The following is a 25,525-nucleotide window of genomic DNA, read 5'->3' on the forward strand; positions in this document are numbered from 1 at the left end:
TGCTGCAAAACCCAAGCTCCAGGCTGCTGTGCAGGGACCTGCAGTGACACTGCTGTGAGCTCCCGCCGCTGTTACTCACCCAAATATTCCTGCCTCCAGCTGGGCAGGGCTGGCCCAAACCTGGCCTGGGCCCCTGGCTCCAGGGGCTTGTTTCGGTGACACGTCTTAAGGAGCCAGCCCGCCCCAGGCACTGACCCCTGCCAGGGAATACCTCCCTCCAGATGGAAAGTCAGTGCCCTCCAACAGCTGAATAAGCCAGTAAATTTGGGTAATGTGGTTACATTTGGTTTAGACCTGTTGTTGTGGAGGAAATAACTGTCAGAAAAAGCCTTCAGATTTGGGTCAGTCTTCTAAAACTGCCCGTTGCAAACACCTGGAAGAGACAAAGCACCTCTCCATTGGCAAGGCAGTGCCCCCCAAGGAATTTACAGTGGGATATAGTCCATATGGAGTAAAGTCAGCTTCAGACTAACCAGCAAAAAAAATCCAGGATGTTTTAATTACCCATAGCTGTTCAACCAGGTACCTGCTGCAGCAGAGGGACTGGTAATGTCTGTCCACAGTAGCCAGTTCTAGAACATATGCTGAAAAAAATGGTTGATCATGCAGGTGGTGGCTGGGAAGCTGGAGGAGAGTCTGGAGCAGACAATTCCCTGGCCCAGGGTGCTCCAGTGAGGCAGTGTTTGAGTGTGTAACAGCGACGTGCTGAGCCTCAGCTCTTCATCCTGCTCTGGAGCTTCTGTTTTGTCCCCGCCAACCAAACGTTGGTGTCAGTGTTCTCTCCTGTCTCCTGTTCCCCTGACTTTGCAACCACCAGTAATTGTTCTGGCAAGGACCTGGAAAAAGAGAAAAATTTACTGTTTTCCTCAGGCTCATAGCTTTTGAACTGGAGGCATGTCTTCTAAACAGTGCAACTCACTTCAAATGCTTTTTGCCTTTCATTTTATTATTGCTTGTCACGCAATGTTCTTTGAAAGCTTGCTCATATATTATCTGTTCCATTTTTTCCATTTTCCCTTTTTTTGCATGCTGTTCCTCCTGTTTCTTCCCTTCCTCCAATCCTCTGTTCCCGTGTGTAGACACAACGGCGACGACAGAACCGGCAGTTCACGGTTGGTATCACATTCCTGTTTATCTTATTTCTCAGCGCTGCTGAGTGGCAAGACAAGCCTGGGAAGGGGAAGCCAGAAAGGGAACTGGAGTCTTCAAGGGAAAACTGTGTTTCAGGTGGACTCATCTCATAAATACAACATGGGTTCTAAGGCTGGAAAGTCTGTCTGCTCTTGTCATTTCTGCTGTGAGCTCCCCAGCTGATCATCCTGCTGCCAGGCAAGCACAGGCCCCATGGAAGTGGCATCCAGGTCCCAGCAGTGCCAAGTGGCTCTCCACCCCTTTCTCAGCAACTGAGAAAGTCGCTTTACACATGAAAAAGTTTGATTTTGTTGGTTTGTTTGGGGTTTTTTTAGTTTTTTGGTTTGGTTTTTTTATTGGGTTTTTTTTTTTTTTTTTGGTTTTTTGGGGTTTTTTTGTGGTTTTGGGGTTTGTTTTTTTTTTTTTTTTTCCCTGAGCATTTTTCTTGCATTTTGAGGTAGTTTCTAAGACAGGGCATCCAGTGGGTCTGCCGCACAGGGCAGCTCTGGGGATTCTGGGATGCTCCACAGAGGAGCGCTCGCCTCCAAGGTCGGCAGGGAAGTTTGCGTTATTACACTGCAGAAGGAGATTGGGAAAACAAATAGCAACACTTTCCTCTCAGCATAGCAGTCTAGCAAAGTAACCCTTCTCGTCTGCTCGAGGCAGTCTAGCTAACAGCTTGACAGCTTCCTGAGCTTCCTCCATTCCCCAGCAAGCCTACGTATACGCTGCAGGCTGGAAGTTGAGCATCCCATTTTTTGGCACAAGCTTACTTTTCAGCTGAAGAACTGAAACCTCTGACAGTTTTTAATTACAGCTAATTCATGTTGGACTTTGCTCTTCTAGTTTCTTTTAACTCTGATAGATTTACTGGGTTTTTTTACTGACAGAAATCCCTAGCACAGAGCACCCCGTTCTCCTGCCTGCTCCCCGTGAGGCATTTTGTGGGTGAGGTCAGAGGCAGGACTGAGTGAAGCAATCATTCAGTAGCAAAGTGCCATATCAAGTGGAAGGGCTGGCACCTCTTACCACAGATAACTTACCTACCTGGGTGCATTTCCCCACTTGGCATAAATATCAGAAATCTTGGGGCACATTTGTGTTTTGTCTGCGTGACAATCTTCCTGTGTGTGTTAAATGTCAAGAGCCAGCATTGCTGATTTTGTAGCTACCTATTTGTGGCTAGATGTTGATCCCTAAATTTGAAAAAGATCAGGTAGCCCTGATGATAGCACAGCTCCTAGCATCCTTTCCAAGTGTCTCTGCATCAGGAAAGGCTCAGTGTAGGCGTGTATTAGACTCTGCAACGAGGACCTGCTGGGCAGATGCTCTGTGGTGAGCCCTTGCCCCATTTTTTAAAGCAATTCCTGATGTCTTTCCTTCTTTTTCTTTGTTCTGAGGAAGCCACAAAAAGCCTGTTTTTAACTCGAGGACATCCCCCCTCCATGGGGAGGATCGTGCCAGGGAGGTGGCCAGCTGAAATGACAACCTGTCCCAGTCAAACGAGCTGCCACAAACTTTCCTGCCTTAAAACCAGCCAGTTTGTTCTGAATTCCCCCGTGCTTGCCCTTGTGGGGTGCTTTTCCCATGAAGACTCTGGATTTCTTTCCAAGCTTGTGTTGCTGGAGTGTGTATGGAGTATACCAGGTGTTTCTGTATGTTGGCCATTTGTTCTTTCCGATGTCTGATGGGAGTGAGCATGTCTGTGAATGACTAGAAATGCATGGGCATGAATACAGCCAAATGGATTTTCTCCAAAAACGATTTAAAATGAATTGGGGGAAGAAAAAAAGAAAAGAAACCAACCAACCAAAAAAAAAAAAAAAAAAAGAAAAAAAAGAAAAAAAAAAAAAAACCAACCCAAAAAAGAGCTTGCTAGCAAAGAAAATGGAATGTAAGGCCAGTGTGGAGCCAGCACAATGCTTCAATCGGGAAAGAGGGATTTGAGCCACTGAAAGTTTTGGAGTGTATCCTAGAGGACTGGGGGGAAGGAGTCCTGTGTGTGTGTGCATGTCCCAGCAGTAGCCAAGGCCCTGCCATTCCCGTTTCCTCGGGGAATGGAGTTGACGGCAGCGATGCATGAGTGACCTAACGCACGAACGTTGTTAACTCTTTTGTTGAAAAATGAGAGCTTAACTGTGAATTTTCTGATGCACTTTCTCCTTTCTCTGCACTGTTCATTGCCAGAGCTCCAATAACAGCATGGTCATGGCCGGCAGGAAGGCTTGTGCTTCCGCTGCACCCCACGAGGCTGGGGTTTCCCAGCTTCAGCCCTCCTCCCTGTCGGTGTGCCCCGTGGGGTCAGGGTGCCCGTGGGGCTGGAATCGCAGGTCCCACTGTTTGAGCTGGAATGCGGGCAGAACTTGGAGCCGGGAGCGTAACAGCCTGGAGTGTCTGCGCCACTCGCTCTGGGGAGAAAGCACTTTTTTTCTGCCATGCCCTTTCAATTTTCCTCCCTGCCCCTCTCCTCACCCATAATCAGTATGCCGGTTTTTAATGTCCTGGCCCCTGTTGCCCCTCGGTGGCCAGAGAGCTTGGCCCTTACAAGGTGCTCGCCTTTGTGGAGCCCCCAGCTGAGACACCCAGCTCATGTTTGCCCCCTACACAAGCAGGACCTCTCTAAGCAGCCTGACCCTGGACACGCTGACCTTGTGTCCTGTTTTTTTCCAAATTCTGTCCCTACCCTGTTGTAAGCAAGAGCTTTAAATGCTCAGAGTGATTCCCCAGGATGTGGGTGCTGCCCACACAGAGCATTGTGCTTGAGGCTGTCCATCTGTCTGCCCAGCAATGGGGGGCTCAGGGCTGCTCCCCACTCCCCTGGCAAGGCAAGAACCAGGCAATGGTGCCTCAGCACAGGCAGAATTTCTGCCCATTCTCATGGAAAGGTAGGGGTTTGAGCCATTTGAAAAAGCCTCCTCTGAAGCTGGCAAAGCAGGAAGCCTGGAGTGAAGGTTTAAAAGAGGAAAACACCCCAATGACAAAGGAGGAGTGATAAGAAAATACTTGGCCCATAAGGCAGCAGGTAAATTACTTTATAGGCTGGAAATCCTTCCCCGAAAGCTCGTGTGGGTTTTTAATTGTGGCCTTAGCAGGTTTGGTACAAGAACAGGTAACACTATTGTGTTACACACTCGTTCCTTTTTCTGATAGAGCTCAGTCCCTGAAAATGAGTTTTGCTTGGCAGAAGCCAAAGCCTGGCCGCACCAGAGCGCCAGCCGCCCGTACACCTCTCCAGGTGCCACGGAAAAGGCTCAGAGCTTTCTGCACTGCCATCACCAGGCAGCTCTGCCAGTCCAGCTGCCTCCTTCCCTCTTGGAAATGCCCTACTTAAAAGTGCAGCTAATAGTGAGCCCGTTGCTCGCTGTATTTTACAGCTCCCGTCCTTGGGGCGGTTGAATAAAACATCAGAGCGCTGCGGGTCTGCACCACGCGCGGCATGAAACGGAATCCCTAATTGCTTATTTAGAGCCCGAGATGGGAGAGAAATTGGCTTTTCCTTAAAAACTGGATGTAGACTGGGAGCCCACAGAAGCCTAAATATAGCCGGGGTGCCTGGTCCTCGTGTGGGCACCTGCTTGAGCTGCAGGACGCGCTCACTGCGCCGGCTCTGCCTGCCAAGGATTTATCATTTCCAGGGAAATGGAGCAGAGTGGAAAGTTCCCTTTCATTTCTCTGACAGCAGTCGTGGCAGACTTTGAGTTCATCCCCTCAGAAGTGAAAAGAAGGGGCTTTAGTAGCCAGTATGAAAGTTTAATGAGAAAAATCAAGAAGTAATTTACCACCTATTTAAATGCCTCACAACAGGTTCTAACACCGGCCAGTGGCATTTGTGAGTGTCCCAGGTGCAGGGGGAAATGGAATGGTGAAATTGTTGCAAGATTTACTCTGAAAAGGATGATTTTATTTTATTATTTTTTTGCTTCATAAAAAATGCAACATTGCCCTTTTTCATCAGTGAGAAAATGTAGTTCCTTTAAAGGGAACTCTCTACAGAAGCAATTTTGGAGAGAGAAAAGTTGAAGGGCTCCTCTGCCAAGTGCAGCTTTGCATGGCCAGTGCTTCTGTGAGTCGACTGCTGTAGTTACAGACCGTTTATAGGAAAAAGGCTCCTGAAAATCTGAAAAGGGCTCCCTTAAACCCAAGAGTGGCACACAAGCAAATTTCTTGCTATTAATCTAAATGGCTTCTCACTTCAGGAGGTAATTCCAATGTAGCTTCCTGGTGATTTGATGTATTTAAAAACCAGTCACTGAAAATGAGTTTAATTTTTGAAGAGCAGTGTATATATATAAATATACATATTGCTGCTCTGCAGTGGGAGCCAAGTCTGCACATTGACCATACTGCACTCACAGCTTGGCTATTTAACCAACAGTCAGCTCTGGTAGCAGTCCATGAGCTGACAATCCCAGGTTCCCCAGTGCCCAGGGATGCGGGATCTCTTCATGGGAATTTTTTTTCTTTGCTTAGGCATTTGCTTTTAGTGGCCAGCAGCAAGAGTGAGCCCTGGAAGTCGCAGCCCACGGGGTAACACTGCCCCACCCTGCATTTCAGTGTCTGGGTGGCCTCCTGGCACAGGTTTGCCCTGGAGCTGAGATGTCCACCCCTTGGAATGCTCTGCCTGCAGACCCCAGCACTTCCTCAGGCTCCCAAAGCAAGCAGCACTAACGCCCTCACAGACAGCGCCACAGCCATGTGCCTCCCTGATTGTTTTATAGCTTTGAGGACAGATGCTTTTCCACTAAATCCATCACATTTGGGCAAATGAAAAAAAGCCGGTTTGTCGGATAGTTTGGCAGAGGACACAGCCTGCAGCCTGCAAACAGGCCATGACATGCACTGCCAATATTCGTATTCTTTCATCGCTAAATGTCCAGACTTGTCTCCATGACCAAAACTAATTGGATTGGGTGCAAAATTGGCGGCAGGTTTTCCATTGGTCTCTGTATGCAGGACCAAAATCTGCCTGGACTAAATTGGGAAGTGATCCCCATGACGGATGAAAGGCAGAGTTTGGGGGGCTCTGCATGCTGTTATGAGTGGTCTCGATGCCATGTCTCGTGTGCCAACAGTGTTGAGCGAGGAGCGTTTCTGTCTGTAATGGAGGCCACGATGGCACTGGTGTCACACGATGGCTCTGCCTGCACAGGCAGATGGTGGCAAGTGACTGACGCATTCTCTTTTTCCCCCCCAAGAAATTCATCCTCAGTTCTCTAAGTGTGTTGTTTTTTGTCGCTTGAGAAACGCAGAGAAAAACGAGTCTGTTTTTACTTGTAAGGCTTTACTCAGTTGCCCAATTCGGCCGAGGAGCTGGACTATGGGGATCTCTCAGGTAAGGGCTAGTCTGTAGGTAACCTGCTGCTCTCCTTCGCTAGACACTGGTTCCACTCTGATTTCTGCATCCTGCCCATGTTGCATTGTGCAGTCGCTGTGGCACAGCCATTCCCCCCCACGCTCTCGCAGCTTGGAAGTGTGCTCCTTTCTGTTGGGGTTCTCCTCCTTTTTTTTTTTAATTTATTTTTGGTTTTGGCACCCATTTCTGTGTGGCATCCTCGGACGTGGGGCAGGAGGTGCAGGGCACCGAGGCCAGCCATTGTGGTTCCCTCCTGGCTGGGATTTTTTGAATGCTGATTTGGAGACCGGTTGAGTTGAATCTCTGTTTATAAAACACTTGACTCTGCCGTGTTGTGTGAAATCCCCCTTAAAACAGGTGGCCAGCACTAACTCTTGGCTGCTCAGGGATTCCTCATCATACCAACATCAGACTGGGGTAAAAAGGAGGTGTTTGTTTCATCAGTGAGGCCAAGTAAATGGTTCAAGCCTCTTTTTAGCCACACTGGACTGAAAGGGTCATAAATGCATCCTCATGGCTGGTCCTTGCCAATTAGTGCTGGTTGAGATTAAAGCATAACAGCATCTTCAGTGGATGCAGTTGGGTGCATTCAGAGCAGAGCCTGTACCAGTGGTACAAACCTAAATCTCTGTTCTTCTTGTTTCTCTATAGAAATATGCCCTTTTTTTTTTCTTTTTTTTCTTTTTTTTTTTTTTTTTTTTTTTTTTCCACCTTGCAGGCTCCTGGTACCTGCTGGGCTCTGGCTGTGTGCAGCCACTCCAGCACGGGCTTCACAGTCCTGGCCATAGGGCAGGAGCAGCCATTTGTCCCCCTGGGAAGAGCCCAGCCCAGGGGGTTGGAACCTGGTGCTGTTTCTCTCAGGGGTTCAGGATGGAGCAAAAAAGTACCCCAAAAAACCCCTGAGTCCTCATCTTACTCCATCAGATGGTTCCCTCTCACCCAACCAAATCAGGAACGTCCCATCCCATAAGCCACTACAGGAATGCTTTGGCCAAGAGGTCAGAAATGATGGATTCATTCCAGATGTTTTCTGACACTGAGCGATGCTAACAATTATTGTTGCAGGCCCTGGACAGATCCCATAGGTAAGATGCACCAGGGCTCTGGTGAACATCCCTGAGTGAATGGGGAAAATTGTTTTGCTCTAGTAAGTGCTTTTACTTTTTAAAGTTTTGGGGTTTTAAGGAAAAATACACTTTCTGGTGAATGAGAACCTCAAAGGAAAAAATTCCTCAAAGGAATTGCCCAGAATGGGTGTTTGGTCCCCAGCCTGTGCTGCCCAGAGGGGCTCACACCTCTCCCAGGGCACACAGCTCAGTGTTGTCCTTTGTCTGAGTCTGGAATGGAAGCCAAACTTTCCCCCTCCTTTACAGAATGCAGCACAGGCAGAGCTGCTGCCCACAGCAAGCACCTATTGTGTGCTGCCAAACAGCCTTTATGGAGCATCTGGTTTGGCTACTGATTTTTTCCCTAGGAATTTGAAAATTTTGCTTGTTCTTTAGGTCACTCCTGCCTGCCCAAAGCGTGATCATTCCTGGTCAGGTGTGGTCAGGATCATATTGGGTCAGATATGGGGGAGGCACTAGAGAAAGCCTCAGGCCCTTCTCTGCCCAAACAGAGTGGCCTCTGCCCCACAGCCCTGCTCAGAATGCAGGGAAACAAACCAGGTCACATTTTTGGCCCGGGATCAGCACGTTGGGGCTCTCAGATGGGTGGTCCAGGTGAGTGCCGGAGTTGAGCTCTCCATCAGGAGCAGCAGGAATGGACACTGGGAGCCCTGGGCACCGCCCTGAGGGATGCAGGGCACATGTCCACAACTGCTGGGGGCCGGGGCGTGGGGGCTGCTGCCGTGTTTGCTCAGTGTGCTGTTCCTTCCAGGTACATCTGTCCCGCCCACAGCTCCAACCGAGGCTCTGCCGACTGTGCAATTAAGTAATGCATCCCTTGCCTCCCGCCCAGGTAGCCTGAGCCCAGAGCCCTCCTGGCTCTGCCCGGCCGAGCTCTGTGTGTCCGTGCCTCTCGCAATCCTCCTCTTGTTCCTCACGTCCTGAGCCCTCGGTACGGAGAGGGCTGGCCTGGCACCTCTCAGCCCCTCATTCCAGGCAGGGTTCCTGCAGCACCGGGGGGCACGAGGGCAGAGCTGAGCGTGTCTGTGTGTGTGCTGTGCACACCTGTGCGTGCAGGTGCACACATACAGACACTGCCCTGGGCTCCAGGCAGTGCCCCGGCGCTCCCTGAGCTCTCCTGGCTCTGCTGCAGGGCATCAGCACCTCCTGTAAAACAGGGAACAGTTCCCGTCAGCACCTTTGCAGAGGGGTGCTGGTGGGTCGATGCATGGGCTGTGAGCAGGGTTCCCTTCTCCAGAGAGGAGCCTGTGGAAGCAGGCTCTGAGCTCTGCCAGGGAGAGCACATCCATTCAGACAAAGCCCCTTGTTTTTTATGAAGCGATCTTGAAATGGGTCGCTGAAGGGGAGCTTATTGATTGAAGGAGGATGAACTCCTCAAATTTCTCTGGTTTAAATTAGGCCAAATTCAATTACGACACGACAGGCAGGTTAATGCTGCTCTTTAACGGCCCCTCGATAAATTTGAGGAGGGGTAGCCTGCTCCGTGCCACGCTGTGGGAATGAACAACATTATTGCTCATCCTGTCGTAGACAGGCAGTGATTTCTCTCCTCCCATGTCATGGCTAAGTGGTTTACAGTGTTCATGGAGTAACGACAGCCTGTTCTTCACCAGCACCCCCTGCAAGTCCAACCTCCAGTGCTGCTCCATCATTTCAAAAACTATTCCACAAAAGGATTGACCCCAGATTCAGTTGGGAGTACAATCCTGATGTCTCCTACCTCCAGGGAAAAGGAATAATTGGCTTGCCAGGTTTTCAGGAGTGCTCGAGTGACTTAGGGCCATTAAGCACCCAGATCATGACCTGTGGGATCTTCAGGCATACTGATGTGATAGTCATTTAACAAACTAAATTGTAGTCAGATTTAGAGGTGATCAGTTGTTTAGGAATTCTTCAAAGCCATTGGTGTAGGTTTCCTTTCCCTTGCCGTGATGCAGGTGTTACCTGCACATCTGGGAAGCTCAGGAGCATTGGGGTCAGTGTGTACAGCTTGCTCCTGCCCACAAGTTCAGCCCACACTGTCCAATGGCAGGAGCTTGACATCAATTTTCACCCAGAAATAGAAGGTAAATTTTGGTGCAAGTGCAGCAATAAATCCCAATATGCCAAAATTAATGTCTAAACTACATTTTCATAAGAATCTCCCTCTGTTCTCTGCTTTTACAGCAGAAATGCAGATAGAGGAAGGTCGGGGCTGTCCAGAGATACCCCAAAATGTTGCAGTTGGGCTATAGAGTGTGAAGCTGGAGGGAGGTGAGGAGGAAGGACAGGAGGCAGGAGCAGCACACGGCAGGAGTTCCATGAAACGTGGCCTTTCCCACATGGCAGCAGGACAGGCTGCATCTCCCAGTGCTGCCTTTGCTGCACACCTCTGGCCCTGGGCCGGGGAGAGCCGTAAGCGGCTGGAGGCTGCTGGAGCACGCAGGAAGGAGCAGTTTGGAGCAGTTTGCAGCAGCAGCAGTGTCAGGAGCCGTGCCAGCGGCGGTGGAGAGGCGGCTGCAGGAGGTCCCTGGAAGGAGCCGCGGGCACTCGAGGATGCTCGTGTGTGCACAGGGCTCCCGTCACCAAGGTGAGCCCAAAGCTTCGAGCCTCGCGGGACCCGCTGTGAGAGCGTGGGCAGCGCTGAAGGTAAACCTCCAGGGCTTTCACCCAAATAGGTCGGAAGCTGTTAGTGTGGGTAGAAAGGAGATTTAAAATACAGGCAGCCCGCTCCAACCCAGTCTTGCTTTTAGTCTCGAGATGCTGCTGCTGACAAAAAGAGTGGAATATTGGTAGTTACGTGTGTATTTAAAGGCTCATTAAAATGGAATTGAATGGAACTTTTTCATTGAGAACCTGGGAGCAGAAAAGTCTTCCCTCTGCTAAACCTCAGTCTAAGCACTGACCCACTGTCAGAGTGCTGCTCTTACCAACACCAGTATTTTTCTTGAGAGCCCACAGAAAGCTGATTTTAGCACTTCATTGGCAGAAATGTTAGGGATCATTAATACATTCACTTTTTAAGAGAGTCCCCCAAAGCCCCCACAGCTGAGAACCTGCAGGTGTGAGTTGCAGATGATGATTATCAGTACTTAGATGGACAATCCCCAGCTCAGCATCTGCTCCGTACTGCTCCTGACCTCTGGAATTAGTTCCTTTGTTCTGTGATGAGCAGGAACCAGTCCCAAACCCCTTTCCCTCCTGTCTGTGTGCTGTTTGCTGAGCCGCAGTTTTTGTTTAAAGGAAAACTTCAAGGTTGCCATTCCAGCAGTGTAATCACTATTTTGTTGATTACACGAGCAGTTGGTAAAAATAATCAGCAAAAATAAATTTCAAGCTACCCAAGTCTTTTGCTGGCCACCCTAGAGGATGCTCTGGAGCACTCCTGCTGCTGTACAGTGATCTGCACCATGGGCAGACAGGCCCAGTACTGCATCCCATGGAACCCTGGCATCCCCCGTTGTGGGGCACAGCCGTGCCAATCCCTTGGAGGAGCAGCACAGCACTTGGAAAGAAAAATTGATTTTGTTTTCGTGCATGAGCTCAGGTCTGGCAAGTAGGTTGTAGGATTACCACTGCAGTTTTCCTTTAAGATGCTTTGGTGCCAAGCAAAGCATCGACCCAAAAACGGTTCAGCCAAGGTGTACCGTAGCTGCAGAGAAGCCCTGAGGGGGCATGTTGGTGACAACATGCTGTGATGTCTGTTCTTTCCCTGCCTTGCCCTCCCTCCTTCTGCCCCACCCACAAAAACTCATAAGCAAACCCAAAACAAAACCCTAACAGGAAAATTCCTGATGATTCGCTGGAGAGGCCGGGATCCAGCTTGCTCCAATATATATTAACATCCTAATGGGGAAGCTCTGCATGTATACATTTACTGCGCCCTGACAAGAGGGAATTAAATGTCAGAAGGATTTGTAGCATCTGTAATTGAATTGGTGCTGAGAAAAGCAAATCTTGAGGAAGAATAACATATTAGGATTAGCAAATAATGTGGCATTTTGTCAGTTCCTGCCATCTCGACTGTTCCCTCTTCAGCAATAAAGTTGTGATTTCTGGTTTAATCAGAGATAGGAGGCAGGAATAGCTTGGGTGAATTGGAGACAGCATTTAAAGCAGATTCCGGTTGTTAAGGTCAAGTCTCTTCTTGGCTTTGGGGAATTATTCCTTGTTCCATAGACCTGACACTTTGTTAATTACCAAAGAAATAGCGAGGGCCAGGATGTGGAGGGGCTGTTCCCGTGCTGGTGGCACACAGACAGGTTTGCTGGGAGCAGTGTCGGAGTCGCTGGCGGTGGATTTGGGCTTTGCTGTGCTGGCAGGAAGAGCTCTTGGTGCTGGGGCACACAGGGTTTGATGAGGTGCTGGAGGCAAGGAGAGGAGATGCTGCAGGAGGAAGGTTTTATGCCATGTGTAAGCTTGAAGATGTATTTAGCCAAGTGTATAACAGTGTGAACTTGGGGCTGGCACCTTGCAGGGATCTTCCTTAAGAGGAACAGTTGAGAAAAATGGCCCTGCACGTCTCAGCAGGGGAACTCCTGCTTAACAAACTCTGCTGAGCAAACCTGGCAAGGCTTTAGGCCAAAGTCCCTTCCAGGGGAACCCTCTCTCCCTGCTCCTGGCACAATGCCAGTCAGGGGGATGACATGAGGGATGTGTCAGGCATGAGGCTCTGGCACAGCCCCATCTCCGCGGCAGTGGTCCATGGGACAGCGTGGAGGCTGCTGCCGCCAGCACGAACACATGGCTTCATCTTTCCAGAACCTTAATTTATGATGATGAAGAAAAAATGCCTCTTGATGCAAAATCCTGCTGGAAGCACATTACAGAGCCGTAACTCAGCGTGTTTATGCCCCTCAGCTGTTCCAGATGTCAACAAGGCACTCATCCGCCCCGGCTGGGATGCTGCTGGCTGCTCCGAATGCAACCGAGCGGAACTGGGCACAAAGTTTCTAAAAAAATAAGAAAAAAAAAAAAACAGAGTGAAGCGTGCCTAAAGCAGCTGCTGAAGCAAATGAGCCAGTTTAGCTGCTTTGCAGAGAGCAGGTTCACAGAGGCCGGATCAGCTGAGCTGGAGCAGCAGTGGGAAGGCTGCATTGGACTGGGAGCTCTCAGGATGCCCAGAGTGACTGCATTTCCCCACCCTGGGCAAGCAGCAGTTCCTGTGCCTGGGCACGGGATCAGCTCAGCCCCCCATGAGTGTCCATGGACACCTTTCCCTCAGCATGCAGGGATGTTCAGCCACTTGCCACAGAGCAGATGCTGGGAAGTGATCACAGCATGGTCTGTTCCCACTGGAGATGAGACAGATCTGCCTTTGAGTTGTTTTTGGATTCCTTGGCACACTGTCACCACGGTGCCATGGCGTGGAGTTCAGAGATGCGACAGTGAAGGCTTATGCTGGTTTGCAGAGGAATAATCTTTTTTGGCTGCAGTTTCTATCTCATCAGCCAAGCTGCTGGAAGGGTCTGCACAGTGTCCCTCACCATGCCCCAGTTCATCCCAGCATCTCCCTGCCCACACTGGGGCTCCCGCTCTCAGAGGTCACTCGAAGGGGCATTTTTCTTAAATTGTTTTAATTAAAAGGCGCTTTATGGTGCTCTTGGTCCCGAGTTATTTACTTGGGTCCCTCAGTCCTTAATCTTGGAGCAGAATTGGAAATATCGATAGAAAGCGTAAATCCCAGCTGCTGCTCGAAAGCTTTGTATCAGGTCTCAGCTCAAAAGAGCCCCATTACCTTTAGCTGTCACAGATCTGTACGCTTGATCGATAAACTTCAAATATTATTAGAGGTGGAGGCTTCAGAGATTTGCTCTGTTCTTTGGAGGGAGACGGAGATAAATCTTTCTTAAAAATTGACTTGCATTTGCTCTCTCAGTCGTCCTGGCAAAACGCATTTCTCCGAGGTGTCCAGGCAGGCGCAGGCAGGGCAGATTTATGGGCCATGTGCTTCTTGTAGTGAAAGATTTAAATGGTAAATCCTTCACATATGACTTCACAAATCATGTAAAGTTAAAAGATTTTTACCGTTTCTGTTGCTGCTGTGCTTAAATTGTAAGGTATGGCCAGTAAATCATTTTAATAGAGGTGTCGCGCTTGACTCACTAAAAAAAAGAGACAATGGTTTAGCTTCTATTCCAAAATGTTAATGTATTAATCAGCGGGAGAATAATTGTTTTTTACTGCATTATAAATCTCAGTTGCCATTAGGATTGCAGCAAGGGTTGATGTAGCTGCGTTCTTAAATTAAAATTGTTTACACTGCTATACATTCATTTTACATGGCCATAGCTCATCCGGGGTTCATTCTGGAGCTGTTCCTCCGCCACATCAGTCATCCCTCTCCCAGGTGATGGCATCCCGAGGGAGAGGCGCCTCTGAAAGGAAACTAATTGTGTGGTGAGGAGTTAAATAAACGCAGCAAAGCAGTCGGAGGCACTGTACAGTTACTGCTTACTGTCGGCCTCGGACTGGGTGTTAGCTTTTTGGTCAGGAGTTCTGTGTCCTTGTGGGTTGCACTGAACAGTGAAGGTGGGGGTTCGTGGTGGAACCCAGTTCAGTCGGAGCAGAAGATGGTTGTAAATACATTTTCCATGCTGGGTGGGTTGGGTTTTGGGCAAGGAGTGTTTTGGGAGGTTGAAATGTTTTCAAGAGGGCACTCGTTAATGACGTTTCTCAGAGCTAACAATTGATATTCCCGTATTGTACTGCTCCTCTCCATGCCCCATCCACCAGGAAGGCTGAGATTTGGGGAGCACTGTAGGGAAATTTCCCAAAGTAGATCCCCACCAACGACTCCGTGTGCCCTTCCTCCCCTCTCCCAGCTGTCTCCCACGTGCGTAGTCATAGTGCTGCTGCTTTTAGCGGAGAACACCTCGCGAGTCGAGCCGCCAGATCAGTTCGGCTCCGGACAAAGCTCCTCTGCCCGAACTCATCTGCCTAGTTAGCTCCGTGCTTCACCCCTGCTCTTCTGGAGAGCCCGAGGGCAGCTCTTCCCATCCTGAGAGCAGCTGCAGCCAGAGCCTGCCGAGAGCGTCGTGAGGAGTCCCCAATTCTTATTCCTGTTCCCATCTCAACAGATTCCCGCGCAGGTGAGGAGGGGGCCATCCGGAGCGTGGACCATGCCGTGGTTGGTGGCGTCGTGGCCGTCGTCGTCTTTGCGATGCTTTGCCTGCTCATCATTTTAGGGCGATATTTTGCCAGACATAAAGGTAAGACAGAGACCAAAGCCGGGGGATGAAAGGCCAGGCACGTGTGTCCCCTCATGTCACGGCGTTGTCATGTCTGATGTGACAGACCCCCCCCAGTTTCTCTCCCAGTGGCACTTTTGTTTTCTTTGTCGATTGCTCCCTCAGCACCACACCAAGGCCCCCAAAGAGTCACTCAGCTCCACTTCCCTTGCAGGTACATACTTCACTCACGAAGCCAAAGGAGCAGATGATGCGGCCGACGCAGACACAGCCATCATCAACGCAGAGGGGGGACAAAACAACTCCGAGGAAAAGAAAGAGTACTTCATCTAGAGCAGCCTTGGTTCCCATGAGGTGTCCAACCGTGGACGGTTACTACTGGCCCTATTTAAACGCTACAAAGACAGTGATCTTGGAAGTTGCAACCAGCTTGTGTCTTTTTTTTTTAAGGAAAAAAAAGCAAAAGGGTGGAGAGCGGTGAGGCCGGGATGGTCTGGGATTTGCTGTGTAAAAATATTCCTCGTAAAGTACACTCTGCTGTTCGACACCTCAGTTCGTTTGGGTTTTCTTTTTTTGGCCAAGTCCAGCTTGGATTTAGTTTAGTGAAGTCATTTGCAGAAGATTCTGTGCCTTGTTTAATTTCTGTTCGTTCGGGTCGGGGGGAGGCTGGGAAGAAGAGGGGCTTCTGTGCGTTAGTTCCCTTCGGGTTTCTGTGGCTCTTCGTTTCCCCTTTCCTGTTTCTGGAGTTGCCAGCTGGGACCCCGTGGAGTAGGTGCATTTCTCTGAAGATGTTTCCCCTTTTTTCTCTTCACCGGTTTCCGTTCAGAACTCGAGCTCATCGGAGGAGAACCAGCACATTTTAGATGCGTAGTTTGCAGTTCAGTGTGCCCATGTCCCGTTCCCCTGTTGCCGTCAGGGCTCGGATAACTCCCCCCGAGCTCCTTTTTTGTGGCTGTTTCAGGTGCTTTCGATGGTGGCGGCTGGGAAATGGGCTGGAGCTCGGCAGAGGCGCTGCTCGGCCGTGGGGATGCAGGAGCAGGGTCCTTGCTGGGCAGGCAGAGCCCTCCCGGCTGTGGGGGCTCCTCCTCATCCTCTCCCCGCTCGGCAGCCATGGGGGCAGCAGGTGAAGCCCCTCTGACGTGTGAGCCCAGACCCGGAGAGCGGCTGGATGAACAAAACTGCCTTTTTTTCCTACTGCTGAGTAAAACGCGGGAATTTGTGTTGAAACGAGCGTGCTAATGACCACTAAAGCCATAGGTGCAAGGAGACTCTGGCTCAATCGGAATTGTTAGCGACAGGTAGCAAACCACAGCGGGAAGACGGTATAAAGTTATATATGCTGACTTTTTTTTGGTGAGTAATCATGGATTTCAAGCGATACTTTTTTACTGAGTTTATGTGGCAGATATATCTGATTTATTTAAGGAAAGCATTAATCTTTAGTGTCAGGTTTGGGGATTTTTTTAGGGGGTTGGGGTGGGGGCCATTTTTGTGTGTTCGTTTTTTTAATTGCTGTTTTTTTGGCAGAACCATTACAGTGGTGGGATTCCTTTGGGAACGGGGCACAGCAAGGCGGGGCCCGTTCCCCAGCAGTATTCCGTCTCTCCCTTCCTCACGAGCAGAACCTCGTGAAGGAAAAAACACCCTTTTTTTTTTCCCCTGAGCAGCTTTTGTCGAGCGCAGCTCTTTCCTGAGCCCTCAGCACCATTGCCAAACCCCATCATGGTGAGAAGCAGCCAGGTTGGAGCCGGGGGCTCCGTGGCCCGGCGGCGGCACGGGACGGGCATCCTGGCCTTGAGCAGCCCATATTTGTTTGGAAGTGTACCGTAGTGCAGTGTTACCGATGTAACTTTGACTTACAATGTTGACATGTCTCAGGTTCATGTGTTTGATTGGTGTTTTCCGTCTCAGGTAGATTGCAAAATTTCGGCCCCACGCATTGGAAAAAAAAAATTAAAAAAAAAAAACAGGAGAAAAAAAACAGGAAATTATTAATTTTAGTTGTATATCGGTTTATGTATTTTTTCTTCAGTATACAGTGCACTGTTGAAATGTATTGTTGAGTATTACTTTGTACAGCTTTAGATCATTAGGACTTTGAAGCGTGAAGAAAGAACAACCTTGTTTAAAGGAGGATCACAAATGAAGAACGCGGAACTGATGATAAACAACCTTGTTCTTTATTTACCCGGCCTTTTTATTTTTTTCCCCTTAGGCCAGTTCTGTTTTAAGGTGTCCATGGAAGATGTTACAGTGTAAGAAAATACATATCCATCTGTTCCCATTCACATTTTGTATTGGTTCATGTATCCCATTTTTACAAAGGAAAAGAAGTACTATAAAATATCTGTCTTCTTAATAAAAAAAGTTAATGTTACGAAACTAGATCTTGTTTTGCAGTTTTTATCCTGGCCGTTAGGCAGTCCACTAGTGGAGCTCCACCAGCAGTATGGGCAGGAGGAGCTGAGGCCAAGTGGGTCACACCCTGCACTGCCTAGGACAAAAGCAGTTAAACCTGATGTATTGAACCTGCTGCATATAATACAGAGCAGATTTTGAAATTCCTTGTTTATAATTGCTAAATTGTTTTCTTTGAGGAGTAATACCTTGGAGAAAATTGATCTGACACTGATAATCCTCCCGAGCTGGGGTAAGTCAGTGCACAAGTTCTTAATAGCAGACAAATATTTAAATCCTCCCTTTGAAGGTGAGTGTTGAAATATGTGACCTCATTCACCCCATTCTTGTCTCCCATTCAGTCCCGGTGCTGGCAGATTTCTTAGCATCTGTCCTTACAACACTTGGCGTGTCCAGGCTGTGACACACGATGCCTGTGTGCCTCAGCTCCAGGGGCAGTGCTGCTGGGAAGGATCCGTTTGGCTCTGCTCAGCCTCGGGCAGCCGTGGACAGTGTGCTCCTCCTCCTGCCTTCCTCCACCACAGCCCCCCAAATCAGGCTGCCAGGCAGCTGCAGCACTGAAATTAGAATCATTAATCTTTTATGTTTTGCACAAAGGATGAGGAGAAAGACAATTGCTTTTTGAGGAGATGGCACCGAGAACAGCCGTGCAGAAGCAGTGTGCGTGGCACCCGAGGGGCTGCATGGACCAGGGTGTGTGTGCCACACCAAGGCCACTGCCCAGCTCCTGAGCACTCAGTGCATCTCATGGTTATGTCACAAATAACGTTCTTCTGAGAGAAATCGTGACACTGAGGGAAAAAACGTAGGGCAGAGCCGAAAAAGCAGCTCGGTCTTTTCTTACCTGAAATGAGCAGAGCAGCTTTGATGGTTTCCATGGCTATTGCAATTATTTCAGCACAGAAGAGGTTTGCGGCTCACAGGCCCCTGATGCCGGCTCACGAGGATTTTTCTCCTCAAGCCAGCACTAATTGTGTCTCACATTTGTGGTGTCTGTAATTTATCCTCTCAGGGGTCCACGTCTTTCAGGGTTTTAAGGTTGTTTAGTGGTGCTTTTCCTCCCATTGGATCTAAACACACTGGTCCTTTGCTTTTCCAGCCATGCACAGGCATTACAAGTAGGTGGCAGGAAACTGTACCTGTGGCATGCAGGATCAGGTACGTGATCAAACCCTTTGCATTAACTTCTCAGATACTGAGACACAAAGAATTGGATGGGGAAAGCTGCAAAAAATAACAGTTGAGCACCAAAATGTAGTGACCCCTGTATCCTGTGTCCAGCTGCAGAAACAGTCTCCCCAGACATGACCCCACAACTGCTGAGCCTGGTCCATTACTCAGAGCTGAGGACACTGCCAGGACTTCATGAAAATGAAGAAAATCATCATTACTTCAAATAAGAATGTAGTCTTTGCCCTGAATTTCACATTTTCACAAGTTGCAGAAGTCATTTGGTCCTAATTGCAAAATTATTTTATTAGGTCAGTAATAGAGTTCTTCATTTTCTTCCCTTTTTAAGCAAATACAGTGAGGAAGTATTTTAACTGAGTGTCTGAGTCTGACTTGTGTAATTTCAGCCTGTTCTGCCAGGCTGAAGTTGCCAAAAACCTTATGCCATGTAAAGTAATTAGCAATAAATGACACTTAAACTCACATCAGGTAACATGTACCTGGATCCTGGGCTGGTGATTGAAATACACGGGAGCAGGGATGAGGCGTGAGCTGGCAGCATCGATCTGTGCTGGCCAGTCAGTTCTCATCAGAGGGTCCTGACAAGGGGCTAATAGCTTTTTCTGAAGATCCAATCCCATTTTCCCGGCTGTGCCGCCTGGGATAACGCCTGCTCCAGGTGGCATCGATCAGGAGGGGGCACGTGTGACACCCCAGGGCAGTGTCCCAGCAGCTTTATCTGGCTGTGCCATGTCAGTGAAGGGAAAGCCCAAATTCCATCTAAACCCCAACACCTGGCTTAAAAATTTACATCTGAATTAGTGTAACCAGGAAAAGAATTTCAGTCTGCTGACCACGAAGGGTTTAAACTGGGCTTGTCTTGTTTCCAGAGTCAGCCGTGGAGGTCTGAACACTTGGAGGTCTCTCCTGGAAACCTGTGTACACGGTGAGCAGGGCAGGGGCTTTGCAGGCTCCTGTGCAGGGAAGGGGATTCTGCAGAGCTCAAATTCTGCAAACTGAGGAGCTCCTAGGCCAGTTTCAGTTAAATAACCTGCCTTTGCATAAACAAGCAGGTTTTAGGGGGGAAAATAAACTTTAGATGAACTAACAAACACTGTGAGAAAATAAACTTCAGTTGAATAAGCAAACTTTAGCGCAATAAAGAGCTTGAGTTAAATAAGCAAACCCTGCCCAGGGCCAGCTGTGTCAGAGGAGAAGGATGAGAGCTCAGCAATCCTGCCCAGCACAGACTCTCCTGGAGGAGACCCCCGGGAGCTGCTGTGACTGGGGACATCATCAGCCCCTGGGTGCCTCACAGGGTGTCTCCCTGCCCCGTGTCAGGTCGGTTCCTCACTCACCCCCCCAGGCTCCCCCTGTCCCCATCCCTGTCCCCATCCCTGTCCCCTGGGGGGATGCACTGATGGCCCCGCTCTGCTCAGGACTCACACCTCGGTGCCGCCGCTGGCTGCAGAGCTCTCCGTCTGTTTTCCCTGTCAGCCCGGCCCGAGCTGCTTTATTATCAGCTCTAACCCTTGTGCCTCTGCCTATCTGCCCAGAGCCGTGTTCTCCAGCTCCTTATCCTGTTCTGCAGGATAGCAGCAGCCCTGTAAGTCACAGACCCGGAGTGATGTGGGCAGCATAGGAATAACGCCTGCAGATGGAACAGGGATGCAGGCTGTAGATAGGAAAGGACACGGAGAGATGCCATTCAACAGTCCCACAGCTCTGCAATCCAAGGTGAGCAGGTTTGGGCACTGGGCAGCCTGAGTGTGGTTTCCTGTACCCCAGAAGGTGGGGAACTGAGCCCTTTTGGGAGACTGAAGGGATTCAGCAGCCCTGGGATGTTTGGTTTCTGCTTTAGGACATGCTGTGAGCCAGAGCCACGTCTGCCTCCTGACTTCACAGAGTTGCTCTAAGCTGTTCTCTACCCTATCCCCAGGGAAATCCTGGAAATCCTATTTTCCTGCTTTGTGTCCCAACAGTACCGGTGCTGACCCAAGTCCTTAGGTGCTGGCTCTCGGCACCCTTTGGGGTGAGAGGGATGCCCTCCTCCTCCTCAGCGAGGTGCCTAGAAGGGGAACTCCTCGCTGCAGTGGTCCAATGCGGGCTGCTCGGTGCGGGTCACACCCGGGCTGTCAACCCTCGCCCTCAGTGGCCCAGGTCAAGCATCTGCCGCAGCAGCAGCAGCATCCCTCCGGGATTCCTGCGGCCCCTCCCGGCTGCAGCAAGCGGGGTGAGCATCACCTCTCCTGCCGGAGCGCCCTCGGGGCGGGCACGCACCCAGCGACAGGCGGGAGATGTGAAGGCTGCCAGGAGTAAAGGGAATATTTGATCAGACGCCCTCCTCTCTCCTCTGTTCTCGGCTCCCAGCCTCCCTCGGGGACAGCACCTCGCTGCCTCCAAGCACCACAGCTGCGACAGGTTGGCAGCAGCTCCTCAAAACGGGACCTGCATGGGAATCTCAATGAGATGGAGAAGGTAATCTTCAGCCTGTTCTCTCCATGTTCTTTTCTGCACCCTGAGCCTTTGTTCCCTTCTCCGTTCCGGCTCCTCCCCACGGTTCTCCGTGCCCATGGTCGGCTCTCCCCTCTGTGCTCGCTGTGTCTGTCCCCAGGACAGGAGGCTCTGCCCCTGCCCCGCGCTGGGGCACACCTTTCTCAGGCATTGTCCTTCCTCAGACGTGCCCTTGTCCGTCTGCGCCCCGGGCACTCATGTTCGCCCCAATAACCTGCTCCAAGCCAGGGAACGCGGTGCCCAGAGCAGCCTGCAGTGGTGACTGGGACGTGCCAGGCTCCTTCCCTGCAGCCCCGGGCATTCCTTCCCCCACTGCTGCTGCCCGCAATCAGCCCGATTATCCCTGGTTAATTGGCCCTTCTCCGGGTAATGCTGCTGAGCAGGGACAGGGAGCGTGGCACTGTTGTTCTGTGACTAAGAAAAGGTGTGTACGTGGCCTTGATTGCAAATGAAAAATTAAGGCCCCGTGTCTCGCATTCATTCCTACTTGATTACACACCAGTACATAAACAAATCTTCACCCAGTTGCCTGAGGGGTGTCAATGATCCACCTTTGCTTCGCTCGCCTCTCCTCCAGCAAATCTATAACGCATTTAATCTTCACCACTCACCCTCCTCAGTTTTTAAATGTCTAATTTGCTGCCGAGAGCGGCTCCAATTCTCACCGTGCTGCTGCTTTAACTGCCTGGGGTTTGCCTGATTGCTTGGCTGCCCCGCTGGAGCATCAGGGTGCTCCTGGTGCTGAGGAGGGCACCCACAGCAGGGCACAGGGGCACAGCCCTGCCTCCAGCTGCGCCCTGGCCCACAGTGCTCACACCATGGTCAACAGGCTGCTCCAGAGCAGACCCAAAACCTCACAGGTTTGCGAGTTCAGGGAGGGGAAATCAAACCTTCGGTGGCCTGGCAAGCTCCAGCTTTGGGAGCTGGGTCACAAGAGAGCTCAGCAGACAGTCTGCAGTGAGGCAAAGGGAAATGAGGAGCAGGGAGCAGGGTTTGCTGAGGCTTTTGGACCCTTTGTGAGTTCAGTGGAAATCCTTGGATCTTCTCCTGCTGAGACTGGCAGGGTCACAAGCAGATCGTGCCAAATGTGCCCATCAAAGCCCTGGAGCTCTGGAGGAGCTGCCATCAGCACCACCACTGATGTGCTCCCACAGTCTGCCCCTGCCTTTGGTCCATATGGGCTGGTCCCCATCTCCAGCTGCTGGGGGCCTCTCTGGGACTGGGGACAGAGGCTGCCAGCCCATGGACAGGGTGAGGCAGAGCCATGGTCTGCCTCCACCTGCCTCCTCAGGCTCCTCGGGGCTGTCTTTGAGCTGCACTCCTGAGGTGAGTCTGCTTGGAGCAAAACCAGTTCAGATTATCAAACTCCCCATAAATCTTGCAGCACATCTTCTTGTGTCTGTGTGTGTGTATATGTGCTGCTTTCTTTTTATTTAATGCTCTATTGAGGTCTGAGGCTTTTCCTTCCACTGGCTTTTATCTAGTCATGACTCCTACAATATTTAATCTCTATCAGAAACTGTAAGCCCTGTATTTATTTTATGGGTCAGTTGTTCATCCTTTTCCCTTGATGTTCTCACTGGCAGTGGAGAGTGTAGAAGGTGGAAAAAGAGAGAAAAGGGGAGGGGGAGAAAAGAAAGCCCTGCTTGTTTCTGCCCGTCAACATTTGTCCAAATGACAGGCCAACAAATCAGAGCTCTGAAGGCTAATGGCAGGCAGAGAAATCCAGCAGAGAGTAAAAGGGTGCATGAAGGAGATGGTGGAAATTTCCATCCCCAGGCAGCTTACAGCCCTGTCTCAGGCAGGCTCCTCTCTGCAAGCCCTGGCTCTCCCGGGGGCAGATTTGGATATCCCAGGAGCTGGAACTCCTGGATCCTTACTGAGTCCAAGAGTGGGTCCCGCACAGGTAGGGGCTGCAGGTGGCACCAAGAGCATCCACAGTCCCCACGTGTGACCAAAAGGTGACACACCTGCCAGTCTCATTGTCACTTTACTATCTAGAAAGTCTTTGCTCATATTTGAGATGAATAAAAGATTAGAGTTACAAGGGAGAGACAACACCAAAGGTGAAGGCGAACCACGGAATTTACTGTATTTGCTGCAGAGACATAAATCCAGGGGAGGTAAGTGCTGCCTGGGCATCCCAAATCGGCTTTAAAGATCCACCTGCAGCCTCCAGTCCCCCTCGGGGTGCAGAGGAAGGAGCAGGAGGAGCAGCATCCTTCCATGGAGTCCTGGCTTTTCCAGGGCAGGCAGCGTGAGGTGGTGCAGGCAAGAGGCAAGACCCAGGAGCTGCTGCTGGGGCGGGACCAGGGGAAAAGGGATGATTTGTTACCTGGGGTGCAGAAGTGCTTGGCAGCTTGTTGGCACCGCTTGGTTGAAAGGCAAAGAACATTTCACATCTCCAGCGCTATCTGCAGAGTGGGCAGGCAAAGACTCTCTTTCTTCCTCCCCTCCATTCCTCTCGCGTCTTGGGGCTTTTTCCCCCAAAGTCGGAAAAATCTGTCAAAACATTTATCAGAAATCCGTCTGAACTGGCTGAGCACCACAAGGGGCTAATCTGTGTGGAACTAATCTGAGCGAACAATGTCGCCAAAGGCTTGCCATGGGCACTCAGATAAGGATTTCTCATCGGGACTTTGGGTGAAACATGAATTGCCTCTGGGAAGTGGGATGCCAACAGGGGTTTTACCTGGGGGAGCCGATTGGGAAGGGAGAGCAGGGCTCCCTGCCATGATCACAGGCAGCTCCAAGTAGCAGAAAGGTGTCTCCCCTACAACAGGTGGAATTGGGGTGCAAGAGAATGTGTGCTACTCCTCAGGCAGAAGAGACAAGGCCATTCCTGCAGCATTGCTCGAGGTCACCTCTCCAAAGCTGAGGAGCTTGCTCATTTTTTTGTTCCCTTTCCTTTTATTTGGGATGGTTAAAGCTGAAATCTCCTGTCAGCTGTCATCCTTCAGTGTCTTTGTGCTTGACCCGTGCAGAGAAATGGGCGGGTGGCTACAGAAAGTGTCAGGTTGGGAAACAGCATCTCCCAGACTGTTGATTTACTGATTTGCATCAGTGGAGCTGGAGCCAGGGCTGCTGGTGCTGGGAGGGGCTGGAGGGGCTTCCTTGGTGCTTCTCACTCCTCATTAGCACTGGTGCTGTGGGGCACAAGGTCCTGTCCCAGCTGCTGCCTCCTCTCCTCTGTGCTCAGCCGTGCTCTGCAGCTTTGCAGCTCTGTCCTGGCATTCTGAGTGCTGTGTGGAGGCTGCCGCTGTCCAGGACTGTGCAGCCTCCTGGGAGGAGGAGTAGATCCTTGGAGATGGCCACCTGCGTGCTGAGCTCCACTCTGAGCATCCTCCAAAGCAGGGAGGGCTGGCCCTGTGCTCTTCATTTCCTTGGAAGAGATGCAGGGTGGCATAGCACGAGCTGGAAGAACATTCCAAGAGTTGTCTGGAGACAACTGGCCCAGATACGGCACAGAGACAACATTTAAAACCTCATTTAAGTGAACACAATGAGAGGGCTCTTGGCTAGAAGGAGAATTAATTAATCTCATTCCTACGTAGATACTTTTAATTAAATGGAAGTGCGTGGTCTTTATTTTTTTAAAAAAAAAGACACATGGAGAAGAGCTGGTGCCTTTGTGTGAGCCTGTGAGAGGAGGATGGGGAGCAAGATTATTCTTTTCTTGAGTGTTTTCAAGAGAAGTGAGCATCAGATCAGGAGAGGTCTGTATTGTCAGAGTGTGCACTGAACATTTTCTTTCGCTGGGAGGGCGGAAATGCATTTTCTTGTCGGCTGCTTCAGAAGGTTGTTTCCTGCAGACTTGTCCTTGCTGGGTGGCTCCACACAGGGATGGGAGCCCCGTGTGGGTCTTGGCACAGCTGTGTCCTCAAAGGGGCTGGCTCTGACTGTGCTCCTGTCCCCTGCCTGCCTTCTCTGCATCTCACTCTGCCTCCTCTCCCCGCGGTGATCCCCCACCCCGTCACTTGCCCCCAGCCATCCACAAAACCTCTCAAGAAGCAGTGACGGCTGTGGAGAGCTGGCAGCCCTGGGGAGGCTCGGGCAGCAGTGGCTGTGTGCTCACAGCTCAGACCACGCTGTGCTGCAGCTGAGGCTGCCAGGGAAGCCAGCAGGGATCCAGGGGAGAGGAGTGAAATTCAATCAGAGAAGTGCGAGGTCTCTGCTGCTGTCCAGGCACTGCCAACACGTGTTCTCCTCTCTGCCTCAGAGCACTGACTGCTGCTCAGCTGTTGCAGGAAGGGAGGCAATGGGATTTCTCTTGGATTCAGGAAGCTGACACGGCCAGGGATGTCCTGGCTGCTTTGTGGCACCAGTATCTGCCAAACTTGCTGCTCATGGGCATCTCACTAAAAGCAGATGCTGCCATTCAAACACGGGCACATCGTTCCACCTTCCCAAGTGTAATTTAATTTCCCTAGCTGGAGCGCTGCAGCTTGCAGACACACAATCCCCACTCGCCCATGTTACCCCTCCAGCAGGACTGGTCTGCCCTGCACAGGACTCATCTCTGAGAGGGGCTGGGTCGTGCCCCAGATGCAGCAGCCCCTGGGTGTCTCCAGCAGCCCCTGCCAGAGGAGGGTGAGTGCCTTGTCTCTGCTGCAGCGAGGGAGATGTGCCTCATTCCCCTCCCT

At 50.6% G+C, this 25,525-nt stretch overlaps 1 protein-coding gene across 6 annotated transcripts in view; it reads left to right on the top strand.

The window, feature by feature from the left end:
- The window catches only part of CADM1 (cell adhesion molecule 1), a 133,786-nt gene extending 117,020 nt beyond the window's left edge, over positions 1-16,766 (top strand). For 2 of the 6 annotated variants that reach the window (XM_066334840.1, XM_066334842.1), the window contains 4 exons: positions 1,080-1,112; positions 6,410-6,463; positions 14,670-14,801; positions 14,995-16,766. In XM_066334840.1, coding sequence (XP_066190937.1) covers positions 1,080-1,112; positions 6,410-6,463; positions 14,670-14,801; positions 14,995-15,113 — 338 coding nt within the window. In that variant the 3' untranslated portion in view covers positions 15,114-16,766. The remainder of the gene's footprint in view (positions 1-1,079; positions 1,113-6,409; positions 6,464-14,669; positions 14,802-14,994) is intronic. The other 4 variants (XM_066334841.1, XM_066334844.1, XM_066334843.1 and 1 more) reach the window with 2 other exon arrangements.
- Positions 16,767-25,525: the final 8,759 nt, after the last annotated feature.

The sequence above is a fragment of the Sylvia atricapilla genome, chromosome 23 (assembly GCF_009819655.1).
Source record: "Sylvia atricapilla isolate bSylAtr1 chromosome 23, bSylAtr1.pri, whole genome shotgun sequence".
NCBI classification, from domain to species: Eukaryota; Metazoa; Chordata; class Aves; order Passeriformes; family Sylviidae; genus Sylvia; species Sylvia atricapilla.